Source organism: Melanotaenia boesemani, chromosome 3 (genome assembly GCF_017639745.1).
Source record: "Melanotaenia boesemani isolate fMelBoe1 chromosome 3, fMelBoe1.pri, whole genome shotgun sequence".
Taxonomy (NCBI): Eukaryota; Metazoa; Chordata; class Actinopteri; order Atheriniformes; family Melanotaeniidae; genus Melanotaenia; species Melanotaenia boesemani.
The window spans coordinates 29,967,141-29,987,732 of NC_055684.1; the positions used below are offsets into that span (position 1 = coordinate 29,967,141).

Genomic DNA, 20,592 nt, shown 5'->3' on the forward strand with positions numbered 1-20,592 from the left:
CGTAGCATCTCACCTCTTCTGGCTAAAATACCATAATATACAGAGATTAAACTGATGAAAGCTAAATCTCCGTAAAGACAAAGAGAAATGAATGTGTAAAAACCATAATGTTGCACAATAAAATGTTAGTTTTTTTTTAATTTTGTGAAACTGCAACATTTTGTTCTGTGAGCTGCTGCAGCTGTTATTTAATTTCTCATGAAAGTGAGTTGATTTACAGCAACATTAACTTCCTAGTGTTTTAGTTGGCTCAATCTTGTTCACTTTGCTATGTTTTCTGTTCTGTTTATTGTTTGTTTCTTCTTATAAAATTTGTTCTTGTAGACATATTTACCATCCATCCTTATTCGCCAGTTGCTGTTCATCACAGGGCCAGGACAGAGATATTCACTCACACTCATCCCCAGGGTCAGTTGAGAATAATCACTTAGCCAAACATGTATATTTTTCAGACTGTGAGAGGAAACTGAAATATCTGAAATGGGTCCACACATGCAAGGGGAAAACATGCAAACTCCACAAAGGATGGTACTTAAACATATTTACTCACAAAAAACAAACAAACAAAACCTCATTGTTTATTTAAGGTGATTGAATAAATGCCAAACTCTTTATACTTAGAAACTGAAACTGCTTTTGTAAGTGCTGTTTGTTTCTGTGCAGATCAGTATAGGCATAGGACCACACACAGGCATAGGAAACACAGTGGGTGCGTTAACATATATGATCAAATGCTTTATGTAACTTTAGCACATGGCTTCTTAGAGAGTTAACTCTGTGGCTTCCTCTTTACCCGATCAACATGTAGTTAAGTCAGTTTTATGGTTAATAAATTTACACTAGTGTTATAATAGGCAGCAAATAACTCATCTGCCCTTCAGTTGTGTTCAGTTCATTATCACCAAGTCACAACAAAAGCAATATCACAGTGTTTTAAAGAGAAAATAAACTGAAGCTCTAAAGCAAATCAAAAGTAATTTAACTGGTAGCACAAATATCAAGTTTAAAAAAGTATTTATGCTGGTTTAAACTATTTTGCAATGTATGTGGTATTTAGTATTTATGTAATATCTAAAACATTCAGCAAGATTTGTTTAGTTGCAAATTTGGCTTTAGGATGTAATTTAAGTTTAGAATAAAATTTAACCAAATACAGTGAAAAATTAGCAGTTGATAAGGCTTCCAAAATAATCTCAATGAAGAAAAAATAAGGTCAAATTTCTAAATCGCTGGGCTGAAGGGATATCAGGTTAGAGCTTTTAGATATTGTAGGGCTGCACAAAATTAACACAAATTTTCACTGGAGCCATTGCACCTTTTTGAATGTTGTCCACACTTACTCTTCCATTAGGAAACCTTTAGATTGAGGGATTCCATATTGTATGAAAAGGGCAGGACGTGCTCTGGAGTGGAGGGTCCTGGCTTCAGGCCTTACAGCCCACAAATTAGCCCACTGTTAGCATTAAAAAGCATACTCCAAATCCCTCACCTTAGCAAGATTACAGTACTACTCCAACATCATTAAAAGCAGTCCTGGTAACTCCAAAAACTTATCTCAACCATAAATCATCTTTTCAAACAACAAACACGCTCATGCCTGAACCATACAGAGGAACATGTAAAATATTCATCACTTTTTCTGCTGAAAAATTGACACAATCTTTTTTTTTAATACCCCATCCCAATCTACCTTGTCAGGCCACAACTGCCAGACCAGACATTACACTCTTTGAGTTCTTTAACACCACTCAAGGAGAGGTGGTGAACTTAATCTGTCAGATAAGTTCTTCCACAAGTGAGCTGGACCCCATACACACAGCTTTTGTTAAATCAAATGCCACTGCCGTAAGTCCTCTCATCACCACCAGCATGCATTATGTGCCTTCAACACTCAAAACAACCTTTATCTGACCCAAACTCCAAAAATATTCACTAAATCCTGAAATACTGGCAAAATAATCATCCCATCTCAAACTTCTTGTTCCTTGCAAAGGTTCTGGAGAAGGTTGTAGCAGCACAGCTTCATGAACACCTCTGGTTAAATTCACTCTGAAAAATTGCAATCAGGTTTCTGCACAGCCCACAGCCCACAGATAGCCCTGCTCAGAGTCACCAATGACCTCCTGGTGGCTGCTGACCAGGGCTCTCCCTCACTACCCATTTGACACCTTTAACCATAACATCCTGTTTACCATCTACATATCTACTATCTTTTGAACACCATATCCAACAACTCTCTAAAACTGCATTTTTCCATCTGAAAAGCAAACTCTGACTCTCCCTCTCTCTGACAGATGCTGAAAAGCTAGTCCACACCTTTGTCTCCTCCAGGCTGGACTACTGTAATGTGCTTCTTGTTGGGGATTTCTGGCAGGAGCCTCCAGAGGTTCCAGAATATCCAGAACATTGCTGTCAGGATCCTGACAAGGAGACAGAAGTTTGATCATATCATCCCAGTCCTCCACTGGCTCCCAGTGAATATGAGGATTGAGCATAAAATCTGTCTCCTCACTTTCTCATCCATACATGGCAATGCACTTGATTATTTGAAAGAACTCTTCTAGTCATCAAAAATGACCAGAAACATTCGCTCCACAAACACTCATCTTCTCATTGCTCCCGAGTAAGGCTGAAGAAAATGGGAGACAGTAGCTCAGCGGCTGCCTGGAAGGCTCTACTGACTACATGAGAGCTCCACAGACTGTGGAGCCTTTTAAGAAACTTTTAAAAGCTTTTTTATTTTCAAAAACACATCAGTAGTATCAGTAGCAGTATATATGTCTGGATTTTATGTGTTTTTTTTTTAATTTTTTGTATCAGTAATTTTACAGTAATTGTTCTTAATATTTATACTTTGTGTGTTTCATTTTTCTTTTTGTGTGTAGCACTTTGAGATTAGTTTTAAAAATGTAAAGTACCTTATAAATTAAGTGCATTATTATTATTATTATTATTATTATTATTATTATTATTATTATTATTATTATCGTTGTTGTTGTTGTTGTTGTTGTATGCATCACCACTCTACTAACACCAAAGTGTGAAAAGGGAAATGAAATAATGGTGTATGTATTCTGATGGAAATCTACAGTACTCTTTTTATCTATGATACCAATTTCTTAACTTATAGTTTTCATGATATTGTAATCATCTGCACAGACTGTATTTTAATTCCTCTGTTTCATTTCATGCTCTTCTCTTTCTCAGTAGCTTTCGTGTGTGAAGATGGAATGACAGCAGGTCACTGTGCTGTTTCTCACCTGGACAGGTGGTATTTGAAGAAGGAAGCTGCAGGCGATTAAGGATTAAAACCAGAAAACCTTCCTCTCCTTGAAAAGGTGAGACAGCCTATGAATTCCTGCCTTATAATGAGGTTAACCATTCCTCCCTCATGCCCCTGTGCTATCCAGATTCAAGTCAGAATTACTATCCGGTATAACTGAAAGCAAAACACTCAAGAGCTCTGACTCTGTCTCAGACAACACAAACCTAAGCAGATTTGTTTCCTGTCATAAGTTGGCACTCAAACATGTACACACTGCCAAAAAGAGAGAGAGACACCAAATAAAGCAAGTCCACTCAGAGAATAAAACTCTGTACAAGAATAAACATTACACTCTCCTGCGATCACTCATGTCTCCTGTGCTGTCACACATCTTCAAACCCAGCTAAGTAAGCATAACAAACAGAGAATGAAGACATCAGTGTCAGTCACTGAGAGAGCAGAAAACTGACATCTCATGTCATCATTTAGTCCTTTGCATTCCTCTCTTAATCTTTAAAGTAACAGCTTTAAAACGATACGTAAATTCCTCACAGAAACATTGAGGGAACACGTTTTGAGGAAGCAAGAAAAATCTTTGAGGTATTTTCTTTTTCCTCAATAGAAATATTGTCCATGCAATCCACATGACAGCAATGCTCTTCCAAACAGTAAAGATCATATCTGAGGCTGCTCGCTATGCTGAAATGATGATTAACCTTTTTTTTTTTATTTTTTAAGGTGCACCCATCCATTCCCTCATAAAACACGTTTGCACTTGTTGATAGCAGCTTGTCTGTAAAAGTTAATTTTAAAATATTGAAAACTACAGTTCATGCCCACTTCATCTATTTTGTTTTAGATTCGCCTGGGTCTACTGCGTACTTCTTCAGCCTGGATGTTTCCAGTAAGAGGTGATAGAATAAGTACTTTTTAAGATGCTATTTTCTTTTCATTAACATCCTCAACATATGATAATGTACAAATAATGACCCATTGTTATTCTTATTTTACTTTCTTCTATTAAGTTAAAAAAAAAACAACAAAACACAATCATATTGCTATAGGCTAATTCCAGTTTTACACTCCCAGCTTCTACTACTTTTAAGATTTATACCTGAGACAGTCATTATAATCCTGTTCAGAGCTTCTGACTATAGTACAAAATCATCTCTAAAAGAACAGCTCATCCAGAACGCTGCTGCTAGAGTTTTAACTAGGACTAAAAGATCTGAATTCATCCCGACAGTTTTAAAATCTTTTTACTGGCTTTCAGTCAGTCACAGGATATATTTTAAAAGCTAACTGGTGGTCCACCAATCACAGAATACATCTGTGATATGTTTAGACCATAAACCTAGCAGGGTTCTTAGTCAGGTAGTCCAGACCAGAGTCCAGACTAAACATGGAAAAGCAGCATTTAGCTGTTATGCTGCAAACAAGTGGAACAAACTGCCAGTGGAGATGAATCTTTTACTAAATATGGACATTTGTAAATCCAGGTTAGAAACATTTCTTTTCTCATGTGCCCATGCAAGAAACTGTACGGCATCTTTTAAGACAATGCTAGTTTTTTATAATATTTTATTATGATTTGCACACCCTTTTAATTATGTCTTAATATGATTTTGTTTCTCTCTATATTTCATTTTATGCATTTTTAAATGTTTTTCTGCTCCTCACTGTTACGCTTTTAATGTTTTATGTAAAGTACTTTGAACAGTCTTGTATATGAAATGTGCTATACAAATTAACTTGCCTTGCCTTGTCCTTGTCTTGCCTCTTTGTGACCAGAGGAATTCAGAAGGTCTGGGAATTCATGCCATATGCCCTCCAGACAGAACTTTAAACTTTTTACTGCTGATGTTCAGTTCTGATGCAGATGACACTATGATTTTAAGGTGGGAAATTGAATAGAAGCCAAGTGAAGATTAAATATGTCCCCAACAATCAGACAAAAACGTAATGTCAGAGCAACTCAAGTAACATTCTTCAATCAATCAATCAATCAATCAATCAATCTTTATTTATATAGCACTTTTCATACAAGAATGCAGCACAAAGTGCTTTCCATGGTTAAAACAACCCCCCTCCCACACCCCCACAGATAACCCCCTCCCTCCCCGCTTGTGTACATGCAAGCATACACATACACATACACACACACATACTTGCACATATTAAAAGACTAATGTGAGGTTGAGCACAGATGAGCCTGGTGAGGAAACACTATCACAGGGAGCCGTCTGCACCGGGAGCCGCCCACCGACCACGACCGCCATGACACCGACCCAGGGCACACGGCCAATTGAGAGGCAGAGGAGCCACCCAACTAGACCGAAAGAACCCGCAGGACAGAGCCGAAGCAGCCACAGCCGATGAAAAGCCCCCGGTGCAGAGAGCCCCCTCCGAGGAAACACTGGGGAAATAACCTAAAAATAATATAAACAGAATAAAAGCATAAAGTAAATAAAAATGTGTTAACATAGAAAAATAAATAGGCTAGGGGAATAAAATAAATAAAAATAAAATTAATAAATATTAAGTAAAAGCTAAATTAAAAAGGTGGGTCTTGAGCCTGCTCTTAAAAACATTAACATTCTCTGCAGCCCTGAGCTCCTCCGGCAGGCTGTTCCAGAGACGAGGGCCATACCACTGGAAAGCTGCCTCTCCGTGAGTATGTGTCCTGACTTTAGGTACAGTCAAGAGGCCAGTACCGGAAGACCTCAGGGGCCGCGAGGGTTCATAAGGTAAAAGCAAATCTAAAAGATAAGAAGGCCCAAGACCATTAAGACATTTAAAAACCAATAAGAGAACCTTAAAATTGATCCTGAAACACACGGGGAGCCAATGCAGTGATTCTAAAACCGGTGTAATGTGGGCCCGCCCTCTGGTCTTCGTCAGCACACGAGCAGCTGAGTTCTGTAGGAGTTGTAGAGGTGCAGTACTCTTTTTGGGAAGACCAGAGAGCAGGGCATTACAGTAGTCAATACGACTGGTGCATCAGCATCTCCGTGTTGGCCCGAGAGAGAATGGGACGGACTCTGGCTATGTTTTTTAGGTGATAAAATCCTATTTTAGTAATATGTTTAATATGTGGAATAAAACCAAGCTCAGAGTCAAAGATAACGCCCAGGTTTTTTACTTGTGATGATGGGTTTAATGCGGATGCCTGTAATTTAGCTAAGAGTTTCTCTCTCTGAGCCTCAGGACCAATGATTAAAACTTCAGTTTTGTCCTGGTTAAGCTGTAAAAAGTTTTCTGCCATCCAGGATTTGATGTCTAAAATACAGTTGAAAAGGGCATCCATTGGTCTCGTGTCATCAGGAGACATGGAGATGTACAATTGAGTATCATCAGCATAACTGTGGAAGTTTACTCCATGCCTCCTGATGACACTGCCAAGAGGGAGCATATACAAATTAAAAAGAACAGGGCCTAAAACTGACCCTTGAGGCACACCACATTGTGCAGGAATGTGTTTTATTAGTGCAGCATAGTTATGGTTTTAGCTTTGGTAGCTAGCTCAAAGACAACACATCTGCCCTTCATAGATTTGTTACCTCTGCCTGCCTTCCTGCTTGCATGTTTGCACCAGCCCTGTCTTTGTCGCCCTGTTTTAGTGCAATGCACACTGCACTTTCAGTCCATATAAGACACAAGCACTGCAAGTAAATTAATCATTCATCTGAGGACATAATTTGGTGCAAATGGGGTTTTTCTGGAACTCAACAGGTTGACAGTCACACTTCTGCCACATGGCATAGGTCTAGTTCCTGTTCTGCAAGAAAATTTTTAGTAATCATATGCCCCCAGTGGAGGTTGAAAAAAAAAAAAAAACAGTCAGGGGTGAGAATGTGCAGTTTTCCTGCCATAGCTTTACTCACAAGATTCAACATGAATAATTGATAATGTCACTGCTAGAGGGGTCTGAATGAGCTGATGAGAGGGAAACCAAAATAATCACAACTTCATTAACTTTAAAAAAATGCACATATGATATTGTATAGAAGTACATAAATCTCACAACCAATCCAAACCCAAGGCACAAGCTTGGCGTGATGTACCAGGATGTGTTTCTCTCTGTGAATCTTACACTTTTCCAACTTTTTAATCTATGTTTTAGTTTATATAGTTATTTATAAATAGTTTTATTCTCAATAATTTATAATACTACAATACAATTTACTTTTGGGGATTGATAATTAACCCCCAATTAAATTCAAAGTACAACAATCCTAAATACCACTCCATATGACAGTCAGGAAGAATTCAAAGAGCAGTGATATGGGTTACCTGAATGGATTTAGAATAGTGGTGTAAGCATATAATTTCTAGCACTGTAACCATTGTGCAATGAGCCTCAGCTGTTACTTGGTAACAATGAATGGCACACTAATAAGAGGTAACAGTAGGAGGCAGCTGTGTGGAAAATGTAGAGGAGTCTAAGTGTCTCCTAGAGGAAGCTGGGTGACTGCTATTTGCAAGACTTGGCAGACTCTAAATGTTAACTAACTTAATTTTAACTATTTTTCTATTACTTAAATGCATGTAAGTATCAGAAACCTCATTCTTTTATTGAATATGTGGCTGAAGTTCATTGAACCTGAAGATGAACCATGAAATTATTCAAACAAATTATTTTGACGTATGATGTTTTTTTGTTAAAACGCCTAATGGTTAACGATACGCTGTGTGCTTTTAGAATCAGCTGTGCAAAAGTCTTTGACATAAGCATACTTTTAAAACTTCAGAAACTAACAGAAAATGTTAGACCCACCCATCCATCCATCCATCCATCCATCCATCCATCCATCCATAATCAGAGTCATGGGGTTCCCCCAGTCATGATCATCTAATTGTGTATTTAAATAACTGTTGTTCTACTACAATAGCTGCCTGTTTAAGCACTTTATTTCAAAGATGGTATCATCTACAAGCATGTGAAAATAAAGAGCACCCTGTGTCAGCCTCTTTTGTGTAAAGACATAAAAAAGCTAATTTAATCGTTATCAGGTCTGGAAATTTGGTAAAAAACAAAAAACAAAACGATACTTCAGATAAACAACTACACGCATCATTGTTTTTCTCTTTACAGAAATCTAGCCAAAATGCAGAAGCAGTATGTGAAATACTACATTCTTATTGCTTTTAGGACTTTAGAGGATAAGTCGCAGCCAGACGTTGCTAGTGAGGGCAATCTATTAAGTCATCATTAGCAAATGTGAGCTGCTCTGTAAAAGCACAAGTTTTGACAGTTTGTTGTTTAATATGGAGCCGATAATTCCATAGTGATGAAGATTATGAATATGCATGAACATTCAAGTCAGTCAGCAGTTGTTCCAGGAGTAGGCAGACTAAGGTCAGACCATACAATGCTGAGGAACTGAAAAAATCCTCAGAGTTACATCTGTAACTGTACAGCAAATGTAAAAGTTCATGACAGTACAGTCAGAAAAAAGGAAGAACACGTTCGGAAGTGTTGCCAAGCTTCTACTCTCATGCACATTGGTTTGCAAAGCTACATATAAATAAACCACAAAAATTCTAAAACAATTTCCTTGGAATGGAATACGCTAAAGTATAACTTTTTGGCCAGCACACATCTCATGCCAACTGTCAAGCATGCTGGTGGAGGTGTAATGATTTGGGCTTGTTTTGCAGTCAAAGGATGTGAACACCTTGTTTCTATTGAATCATCTATGGGCACCCTTAGGCCCAGCGTGGAGATGCCTTTTTTTCTAGGCTCATCTTATTCCCCTCATGTTATCTTTTCCATCTATATCTAATACTAAAATAGGTGCACTGCGTTGTGGCTGCTGCCTCAGTCTGCCTGATCCTGTTTGTGCTTACATGTTGTTGCTGTCTAGTCTTGGACGGGTTGTACTGGAAGACATCTCGTTGTACTTGTGTTCTGCTCTTGTATAATGACAAATAAAGAATCTTGAATTATGAATCTTGATGATAATATCATACAGAAAATGATTACATCACTGTTGCTAAAGGTGGTTTTACTGCATCTGTGGCTTATTGTTTCCTTTTTTAAAATAAATAATAACAGTGTTAAATTGACCTAATATTAACGCATGATAAGCATCTGATCATCTATTCTTATACAGTCAGAGATACCACCTTAAAACTACAAGGTGTACTCTCACTTTTACAGTACCACGAAGTAATAAAGCAAGTTTTCTCTGTAACTGTGCCATGTGTGTTTTTATGAGGTCCTGCAGTCAACATCCCATCAAAACCCAGTTACTGTGTAGTGTTTAAGAAGACTGCAAACTCTTCCACGTCTTACATGTGCACAGAACGCACTAATGTAGTATATTAATAAACACATTATAATGTGTTTAAAAATAGTTTATGTATCCAAGCTCCCCGTCTTTTTTACATAAACAAATAAATAATAAAAGATACTGATATGTGAACATTAGTAAAGCAATGTGTGTGTCTATGTCATTCTGACCTTAAATAACTCAAACTCCGTGAAATCACGTGACCCAGTGTCCAGTTTTAACCTGCAGAAATAACTTGGATATTACAATAAAGTCCCGCGTGAGTTGACTGCAGTCATCGGCAAGGAGGGATGAAGATGGAAAACAACAGAAAGGGCGCGCTGAGGAGGACTCCCCTTCAGGCATCCCAACAAGTCTGGACTGTTCTGCTGCGGCTTGAGTTCAACTTTTCCTGCGCAGCCTCGGGACTCAGAAACAGCTTCCCTCTACTGACACCACTCTGCAGGGATGCAGCGGTAGCAGCTCGGGTTTTCAGCGGGTCAGTGGCATTATCTTGATCTTTTGGACGTTGTGACGCTGGACACCGTTGACTGTGTATAATAGCGCGTGGCCCCGCATTGCACGGAAATCTCAGGTTGGATATGCCACAGGTGGAAAAGTGGGCAACGGCAGGCGGTGGCCCGGTATACGGAGCAGAGTTTATCAGGTAAGATGGCACATCCGCGGATAGATTACAGTAACTTTTAGCCTGTGTCTGTAATCATGCATATCCCTCACGCTATATTATTTTTGGTGCAGGACTTTACATTCCAAGCAGCAGAGATTTGGACTTTGAACAAGACCAGGCAGAACATCTGTTGGCCAAGTTTTACTCTTTTAGGAAAGTAAATTCCGCAGAAATAGACACGTTAGACAGATGATTCATTTGAATGAATAAAAATATACACGCGTGTGTGTATGTGAAACACTGAGAAAACCCGACTGGTTTTGCAGACTTTGGTTATTAACATCGGAATGGACTGTACAACCATGCTGACCTTAGTTGACCTCATTTAGTGCAAGTGAATTGATAGTCTACAGATGAAAGGTATCTTACTGCCCCTCACTCTTCCTTGTCCTCAGTGTCTTGATTGTTTTCAGTTATCTGTTCTGTGTTTGTTCTGAGTGCATCCCAGTCTTGCTTGTTGTGGTTGGCCTCAAACAACAGCAAAACATCCCCTGGGTTTTTACTGAAAATAATCTTTCTAAACATTCAGAGGATTGGTCACTTCCTCTCTGCCTCATCGCTGTCTCTTCATGCACTGCATAGCTTACAGCCGGGCTTGATTAAGCTTTTGAATGCCACTCTGGCAGTTGTTGACTGTGGTGTGTGTCATCTTTGGAGGACTGCTGCTTCTGGTTACCGTATTTGCTTGATGTCTGCACTTGAGCATTAGAAAGAGAACAATACTTTTTCATAAATACATTACTAAAAACAACAAATCATTGTGATTTCTACTTGCAATTTATTGACCCTTTTAGTGTTTAAACATGGCTAAACAGGCTGCACAGGAGAATTGGACTTGTCTCTGTCCATTTATGATGTTGAAAGAGATAACCCTTTGAAGATGAATGCGGCCATTTACCCGATTTAGTCCATCTGGCTTTCGTTAACGGTAATAAAAAGCTTGTGAAATGCTGAAATAGATCAGAGTGTATTCTGAGTTTTGTTTTAGTGAGGGGTCATGGAAGATTCTTTCTTGCCTCTGTTTTCTAAATTCTTGTTTAATTTATTTGAAGAAACCATTTACATTTTAAGTGCGCAATATCACAGTTGGTTTGTGAGGTCAGAGGTGACTGGGTCAGTCTCAGATAGCAGAGTTCCTCTGTTCCCACCAGATGCAGCAGCTTCAGAGAACCAAGAAAACAAATTCCTGTTGTATGCGAATTTTAACAGTCTTAGGTAATTCATAGTGACATCTCATCCCCATTGACCCCTCCATCCCCTTTTCCTCGTGTCACAGTCTGTCCCTGAACTGATGTTATGCGTTGGCTCTAGCACAGTCCTGCATTCTGTCAGACTTCAGGGCCTGTGGCTCGCTGCCCCCCTGGGAGAATGGCATCTCTGCTAAACCACAACTCTGTGATCCTGCCTGAGCTTGAGCCGAACTTGTACACAAAAAAAAATAAAATAAAATAAAAAAATAAAAAAATACAGTACAGTCTCTGTCCAGCTTCCTATAGAAACTCTTAGATTAGCCCAAAATAATTTCTGTTCCATAAAAACATCTTTTCCCTCTTCTTTGTTAATGCTGTTGTGCACACATTGTCTATGCTCCTTACTTGGATCATGTTAAGGAGGACTATGAGAGGCACTTTGCTACTGTTTCTTTAACCTTTTAACCCTTCTGATTGATTTAATTTCCCAGGTGGCCAGAAGTAGGTGTGGTCATGCCCTAAGCCAGTTACTTCATACTTTTAAAATTCCAAGTTTGGAAGTCACACTAGAAATTAAGTCCATATAGACTTGATTGAAATCTTTGTTTGTCAGAGGTGTTTTACTCCCACAAGTGGCTTGTGTTCTGACAATGATTACCAGGAAACATAACAGGAATGTATGTGCCACACTAGGGCCTTAAATAGAGCTGGGTGTAGTGTGGGACTGTCAGGAAGAGGTAGAAATGTGGTGTCAGTGTTCTGTTATAATTTACTACTGCTTTTAAATGCCATCTGGCATTTCAATGACCATCAAATCATTACTGCTGAATTACGATCTGTTAAATGAGCTTAGATGTAATTCTTATAAACAGACCAAGAATAAAGAATGTGGTCTCAACACCTGGCTTAGAAAACCAGAAGTATGTAGCTGATTGTTGCATTAGATTTAATACAGGAAAGAGAAAAATAACATGAAAGGTGAGCAAGCTGATGTGGTTTGTGAAGGGTAGATGGTACATATACCCTTCACAATACCACAATACCATATATATATATATATATATGGGATGGAAATCTTAAAATAAAATCTTAAATCTTTGAAATAAAGGGAAAAGGGGGATGACATTTAGAACTTATTAAACTTCATTTGTCTGTTTTGGGACAAAAATCCTGCAACTTTTGGGCTTCTTTTATACATTTAGTAAAGGAACAAATATTTATGGCTAATTATGGCCTTTTTCTTGCAAATGAAGTATGTCATTTACAAAATAAGAAAGCAGTCATGCATTATTATTTTACAGTGGGTTGTCTGTCTGCATGGTAGATGTACAGTAAAAAACAAAAAGTGCATTTTTGAATTCTAAGGTTTTAACTATCAAAAATCTTTAAAAAAATTACTTTACCAAGAAAGATAAATACAACGTCAGACAAACAACATGTTACTAATCATACTGGGACATTATTAATTTAACAAAACTAAGCCAAAATGCAGCAAGAATGTGTGGAAAACAAATTAACCCCAAGATTTAATAGCTTGTAGAACCACTTTAACTTGAAGTATTGCGGTCTGTATGACATGAGCTTGACATCAGGACTTTGACTGGGTCATTGAATCACTTAAAACATTTTTCTTTTTCAGCCATTCTGTTGTAGATTTGCAGCTGTGTTTGAGATTATCATGTAGGTGGATAACCCAAATTTATATGTATACAGAGGAGTTTGTGGTTGATTCAATGACTGCAAGGTACTCAGGTCATTACACCTCCACCACTGTGCTTAGGTGTTAGTATGAGGTGTTTATGCTGCAATGTGTTTGTTTTTCATTGTGCTGTTTCATGACCAAACATTTACACTTTTGTTTATTCTGTCCAAGAAGCATTGTTCCAAAAGTCTTTTGCTTTGTTCAGGTGAAACGCTGCAAAACAAAGCTGTGCTGCCATATTATATTCAGAGAAAAGAGGCTTTTTTCTGACAACCTTTCCAAATAAGCCAAGCATGTTCAGCCTTTTTATAATAGTGGTGTCAAATAATTTAACAACTGAGGCCTGTAGAGTCTGAGATGTAGCTCTTGGGTATTTTGCAGCATTACTGTGCAGTTTATGGTCTGACCTTGGGTGAACCTGTTGGGACATCCACTTGTGGGAAAATTAGCTACTGTTGTGAATGTTTTCCACTTGTTAATGATCTTTGTTGTGGTAGAATGATGGACTGCACATTGCTTTACAATGACCTTATAACCCTCCCCAGATTCAAGTTGTTTCTCTAAGATCCCTGCTGATGTTTTTTTCTTTTTCTTTGTGTTAACACCCCTGCATTTATAGAGTTCTCACTTACTGATGATCAGTTAATCAAGTGCATTGATTAGAAACACCTAGCTGCTCCTTACCATCTTAATACAAATGGGAACAGCAAGGAAGAACTTAGTTTTGTACATACTGCTTCTGCATTTTGGCTTAGATTATGTAAAATACATAATGCCATGTAATATGTCATATCATGGACTTATATTCATGTAGGGGTTCAGCTAAAAACAAGGTATATTAAGTGAGCATCACTGGTGCTACTGGTGAGTTGTTTCCAACATAAAGGAATAAGTTGTGTTTCTCCCTGTTTTCAGTCTTAATGCTAAGTTACCAGAAACCTTTTACCATTTTGTACGTAATGAATGGAATGTTAATGAAGTTTTTGGCTTATGGTGAATGTTATCAAGCCTGTCAGCAGCCACATTTGCCTTTCATGTGGTTTCCTTCTGACATGAGCTCTGCGACCTTCGGTCTGGTTTCTGTCAGGGATCCAATAAAACACCAAACCATGAAATGTTCTTTGCATTCCCTCGTATGTGCTGAAAATCTCCTCTGTCTGCTGTTGTCCTGCTGATCACCCATATACATTTGGATTCATCTACTTATATGGCTTCTCGTGGTTTTGCTCATCACATATAAACTCCATAGCACAGATTATTTTAAAGGTGTATGGCTCAACATCTGAAAGGTATTTCCAGTGACCGCTGTGCCATACTCCCCTGTCATAAAAATGTGAATGAGAAAAGATGTCCTTATATTAAATAGCTTTACAGATATAAAACAAAGGTCATTAACCTGATAAAAGATGTCAGTGAAATTTGCTAACAGTGACAAATTTGGACTTAAAACAAGACTGAAAGAGAAAAAACTTCATTCTTTATGTCTGAAAGGCCAGTAAAGATCTGTTGCATGCCTCGTCTGCCTGCCAGACAAACAGAAATCAAAGACAGATACAGTTAAAACCTAAGTTAAAAATACTTGATGCTCCAACTTTTTCAGAGGATTACCCATGGGAATGTTTGGATAAGAGGCTTGTTTTACTAATATTTCGGCTGTTGTTTATCTGCTGGGGGCAAAAATGACTAATACTATACTAAATAATAGAGCACAACATATAATAAACAGTTTGTATTTGTCTGCATTCCTCATGTCCAAGTCCACCATGTGTGTCCTTAAAATGTAACGATGACTGGACACAAAGAAAAAAGGTTTGCCAATAAAATAGGGAAATTAAATATTTTAAAGTTAGAGTAAATTAGGAATGCTAACAATATCTTGGGATGTTATGAAGTATTTTGTTATCCACTTACTGTTTGTGAATTAACTCTGTCAAAATTTTTACATAATTGTCTGTTTGCAATTATTCAAGCTGACTGCAACGATTTGAAGTAAATGATAAAATTTCTTCCATTCACCTCTGAAGAATTACCATGAAACTAACAGAGATGTCAGGTTTCTGTCACAATTCCTGCAACATTTTCCACCAATTCTTACCTTTTCATACGTGTCTGATTGCATGCCAGTTTAGTTTGCCAAGCCGAGCAGCACAGCACAACTGTGGCCAAATAAAGCCTTATAAAAGCAAGACCCATCAAATAAACAGGAATCAAAGGTGGTAAACTGGTTATTTAAAACTAGTAGAGGTCTAAGTACAAAGCGAAATACAAATAACTTGAGCTTGATTAATACAAAACTTGTTGTCTTGGTTATTGAAGAGATAATGTTTGGATAATGTTGCATTTCACTTTTGTCTTGCTTATGTGAGTCCAGTGACCATTTACCTTGGAAGAACTGACTAACTGAAACAACCATATATTTAAATTTATTTGCTCAAATTTGGCTCCTATTGTTTTTACGTACTTTTTTATGATTCTGTTGTAAAGCATTTTGAGTACCTTTTGGGTTATACAAATAAAATTTGATTGACTGATTATCAGTGTTGCAGAGCCGTGTTTATTTGCAAATAATTTAAGGATTATTAACACAGAGATGATATAATATCTTTTCATAATGAAATGCGATGATATTTCCCAAGATTTCATCTTGGTATTATTAAGGACTTCTAAAACACAGCTCAGCCTTATATAATAGCTTTCTAATTATTAGTCCACAGATTGACTCAAGCCATAGCTGAATATTAAAATGAATAATTAGGGTGAACCTTCAGTTATAGGCGGTACAAGGCCATTCACAGTCAGCAGCAGAAATAGATGCGTGGCTCAATTATTCTACCAGAAGAGAGTAGTTACGTGAACCTGAACTAATGTGGCTTTTTTCAACTTAATTTGCTACATAAACAGTTGTTTTGATCACATTCCAGTTTAATAATTATGTCATCGAAGTGATGCAAATCTCTGAAAGTACAACAGGCAAATATAGCTTGGAGCAGCAGCAGACTATATATAGTGAAAGAGAGTCCAACGTGTTGTCAGACAGACTTGTAGAACATGGAAACATGTTGAAAGTTATAAGGCCAGCTGGCAGGATATCAACAATGGTGCGTGAGCAGGTACGGGCAGGAACAATGACTACATCTCTGAGGAAACATAGACAATCTGACAAATAACAACTAAACAATTCAACCTAGACTGTGGAGCGAATTTACTATGAGTAACAGCTGAACAGGAAAGCACTGATATCAGATGACTGAAAGCAACAGCTATTCTCTTAAACGAATAAAGAATGGCAAACTTTGATCAAAGAAAATATGGTTACAAGACTTTGGACTGATTTGTTGGAGGAAAAACAACAAAATCTAAAAGAAGGAATTATGTAAATATGTCATCATAATGTCTTATATGGATTAACAGAAATAAATCACCATATCATAACATCACAAGGTTGTGTTTTGTTTGCAGAGATGTTTGTACCTGAAGAAATTTTTATTTTTTCTGTATGCATCCAGGTTGTGAAGATGAGGAGCTGGGTTTTCATTGTGACGGTCCTGCTGTCCTCCATTAAACAAGCTGAAGCTCAGGGTAAAATGCTTATTTCTTTTTTCACTTAAACTCTACCAGGGCAGGAATCCCAGATCTACACAAGTCCATGGTCTCATGTCAAATGCCATGAATATAATGCTGTATTAAAGCAGGTGACACTAAATAAGCACTGAGAAGTAGGCTATAACTGCTTCGTCTTCTGAAGCATCTCCATCATGTTGCAGCAGTATGGGTGTCTGATTCTTTTAGAAAATAGGATAAGGAGTCTCTTTGATGTTTAAAAAACAGTGCCTTCACTTAGAGGGATATGTAGTTCATAGTTGCTAAAGCCTAAAGTTGTAAACTCTTCCATATTTTCTGCAATAAAAACAAAAAGCAGAGTCTGCTTGAACAGAACTCAAAATAATTCCTGTACCAAAGGGTTAAAAATGAGCGATAACAGACATTTTTGTAAATATTTTTGGGGAACTGGTGGAGACATGACTGAGCAGACTCTTCCTCATCTAGGTCTCCTGTTAAAATACTGGTGTTAGTGACAGTGTAAGCCTCTATGCTGAACAGCAAATATGTTTTGTTTTGATTTGATTTGATTTGACAGCTAATTTTCTCTTTACAACTTTTAAACAGTGGTTGTAACATTTTGTATGTTTTGTGTTTCTGTCTTTTACATAACTGAATTTATGGGTTCTTGTTTATTGTCCATCACTTTTCAGGCAGGTGTAATAATGTACAAGCTGCAGATATTGTTTTCCTGATTGATGGTTCTTCCAGCATTGGCCGAGCAAACTTCCTGCAGGTTAAAGGCTTCATAGCTGGCATTGTAAAACCATTTGCCAGCTCTGTCAGCGAGTCAGGGATTCGCTTTGGGGCTGTACAGTACAGTGACACCTCAAGGTGATTGACAAGACTGATTATTGCCTCATTTATTTCTGTGGAGTGGCAGGATGATCTAATCATGCGCTTTACTCTCTCTCCAGGGTTGAGTTCACTTTCAATGCATATGTGAATGGCACTGAGCTTGTCAACGCAGTGCAGAATTTAAACTATAAAGGTGGAAACACACGGACTGGAGCTGGTCTCAAGTTTGTTGCAGACAACTTCTTCAACCCTTCTTCCAGTCGGGGTGTCCCAAAGGTCTAGCATAGAGCCATTTTATGGTGTTTTATCATGGCATACATTACATGGCTTATTTCACAAAGCACTGCTGAAGTAGCTAATCCTTCCTGTGGATCCTGTTCAGGTTACTATCCTGATCACAGATGGGAAATCACAGGACGATGTGCAGGAACCCTCACAGAAGCTGCGCAGTCAAGGAGTCAGTGTTTTTGCAGTTGGTATGTGTTTTGTGAGAAGTATTTAATGAACTACAGTGATAAATACACATACATATATAAGTACAAGTCCATTTACCATTTACATATACACACACAGACACACACACACACACACACATATATATATATATATATATATATATATGTATATACACTAACTTTTTTGTTTTTTAGGTATAAAGAGTGCTGACAGGAGTGAATTGGCTCAGATATCCTCGCAGCCCAGCAGCGATTTCACTTCTTTTGTTGGGGACTTTAAACTACTGAACACACTTCTTCCACTTGTAAGTCCTCAAGTGTGTTCAGTAGCAGGAGGAGTCTATGCAAGCGATGGTATGTTTGATGGCCAAAATTTAACTTCAGTATACTTAAACTGGATTTACAAATATGTGTCTGTAAACCTGCATGTGTTTTCATTCATGTGTTATTCTTCTTTTCTTCTCAGAAGCATTTTCTGGTCCATCCAACATTCAGTTCACTGGCCAGACGACGGATTCTCTCAGGTTTCGCTGGAGTCCTGCTGGGGGCCCTGTGAGTGGCTATGCCATTCAGTATGTGCCACTCTCTGGCTTGGGTCAACCAATTGTAACAGAACTGCGTCAGGTGAGTCCAGGTTTTAAAGGATATCATACACACAGAAATTAATGAACCAGACTGAAGTAGTTAGTTGCAGTTTTCTTAGCCAAAGTCAGGCCTTCTTTGCTACAGAAACATGCAGTGAGGCCGAGTAAAAACATGTCTAGTGGGTGGATCTCCTTTATGTAGATACTGAGGACTGAAGAGCAGCAGACTGAAGGGCTGTGTATCTTGGCAGACATGATTATGACTGAGTGTTTATAAAGATTATGTTCCTTCTCTTTTTGCAGACGACTGTCCCAGCTAGTCAGAGGACTTTCACTGCACGAGATCTTAGGTCAGGAACAGACTACCTGGTAACTGTTATCACTCAGTACCCCAACAGTGTGGGAGAGTCTTCGTCTGCCAAACAACGAACAAGTAAGTAAAATATAGAGATGATGACAGCCAAGAGAAAACTGTCAAAACAGTAAAACAACCTGTCACTCGTCTTTTTTCCTCCTCATACAGGGTCATTGCCAGGTGTCTCCAGTCTACGCTTGGTTCAGGCAAGCTTCTTCTCTCTCTCTGTGGGATGGGATCAGCCTTCAACGTCTGTCCAAGGCTATAGGATCACCTATGGACCACGAGGTCAGGATTCACACAAATCACTGTATCTGCTGTCTGCCTTCCTTGATGTGTCTTTCTCATTTTGGTCTGCTCCTCAGATGACTTGTGCGTTGGAGTTTTATAATCTGCAGCGTGAAATAAAACTGAAATATGAAGGCAGAATGAAAGATTTCAATGATACTGAAGGACAGATGTTACAATACCCAATAACACTTGTTGGTAGCAAGTTAGAGCCATGTCAAGAATGTGTAGCAGATTGGGTTGAGTATGATGAACATGAGCTTCTGCAACACCTAACTTCCCCCATGTAATGGTTGTGTGTAAGGATTTTTACTGTCTCAATCATCAATTGGAAAATCAGACCATCCAGAAAGACTTTAACCTGTATCAAGGACTGTTAGCAGTTTTATTCTTACATTTTAAAGACAGGGTGTGTCTAGAAGCCTGGGTGATTACGCCACGATTCAGGAGAGAAAAGTGGCCCCTGAGGGTTGATATAATTTCTCCCAGTGAACATGTGGCAAGAATGCCAGCCTCAGCTTTTTGCTAGAAGATTCTCACACTGGGCTCATCCTCTGGCTTGTATGAAAGTAATTGCAATTGGAAAGTATTCATACACTTCCAAGTTTTCTGACTCATTTTAAAATAGATCAACCTCATCCCCTCTTTAATCTGTATGCTCTTCCACTCAATAACAAAGAAAGCTCAAGTTGCATTGTGTTGTTAAACTGAAAAACCTTTCTTAAAATCCGGATTTAATCTTGTGTATTTGTATATCTCTGTGGTTTGTTTTCTCTTTGATATACACAAAAAGCACAGTTCTAAATTCCGGACAGAGGTGTGCCCATTAATTATTATATTATTATTATTTTTTGTATTCTGTTTCTTAGCAAAGGTCAATGGAGCAACAGTGTAAGCAGAGCTGCCAAGATCTTCTTCTCCATGATCTTTTCTAGCTCTACTGTGGCAAAGTAGAGGCAAATACACCAGAGTTCAACTGAAACTTTCTTTGTGAAGAGTCTGTAAACTTCTGCACATAAGATATTTCACCCTTTTAAGCTTCATAGAGTAACAAGACACTCCATAAAAGCAGCTTTACTTTGTCATTTAGGAGTCTTGCAAAGTAAGTAGGTAACAATTATTGAAACACATGGTACGATGAACAAATATAAAACAAAAATGTGGTAAACTGGAAAGATTCATAAAACTTTCCTGTTGCAGTAAAATAAGGACTGTGTGCTTCCTGTAGGAGATATGATGTTTCTACTTGTTCCTGTGCCCTCAAGCTTGAGACAAGTGCAGCTTTAACAGTGGCAATTCAGGCAAACCAGGCAGATACAGACACCCACATTCAGGACATGCATATGCAAACAATAAAAGTGTGCACATCCTTTCTCAGAAAGACTCATCAAG

The 20,592-nt window shown here is 38.2% G+C and overlaps 1 protein-coding gene across 3 annotated transcripts in view; it reads left to right on the forward strand.

The window, feature by feature from the left end:
- Positions 1-9,891: 9,891 nt before the first annotated feature.
- The window catches only part of col7a1 (collagen, type VII, alpha 1), a 65,108-nt gene continuing 54,407 nt past the window's right edge, over positions 9,892-20,592 (forward strand). For all 3 annotated transcript variants that reach the window (XR_006009800.1, XM_041981046.1, XM_041981045.1), the window contains exons 1-9: positions 9,892-10,207; positions 16,627-16,699; positions 17,374-17,554; positions 17,638-17,794; positions 17,901-17,994; positions 18,169-18,327; positions 18,440-18,597; positions 18,861-18,990; positions 19,081-19,200. Coding sequence is in view for 2 of the 3 variants with exons in the window: in XM_041981046.1 (XP_041836980.1) it covers positions 16,636-16,699; positions 17,374-17,554; positions 17,638-17,794; positions 17,901-17,994; positions 18,169-18,327; positions 18,440-18,597; positions 18,861-18,990; positions 19,081-19,200 (1,063 nt within the window). In the remaining variant the exon portion in view is untranslated. The remainder of the gene's footprint in view (positions 10,208-16,626; positions 16,700-17,373; positions 17,555-17,637; positions 17,795-17,900; positions 17,995-18,168; positions 18,328-18,439; positions 18,598-18,860; positions 18,991-19,080; positions 19,201-20,592) is intronic.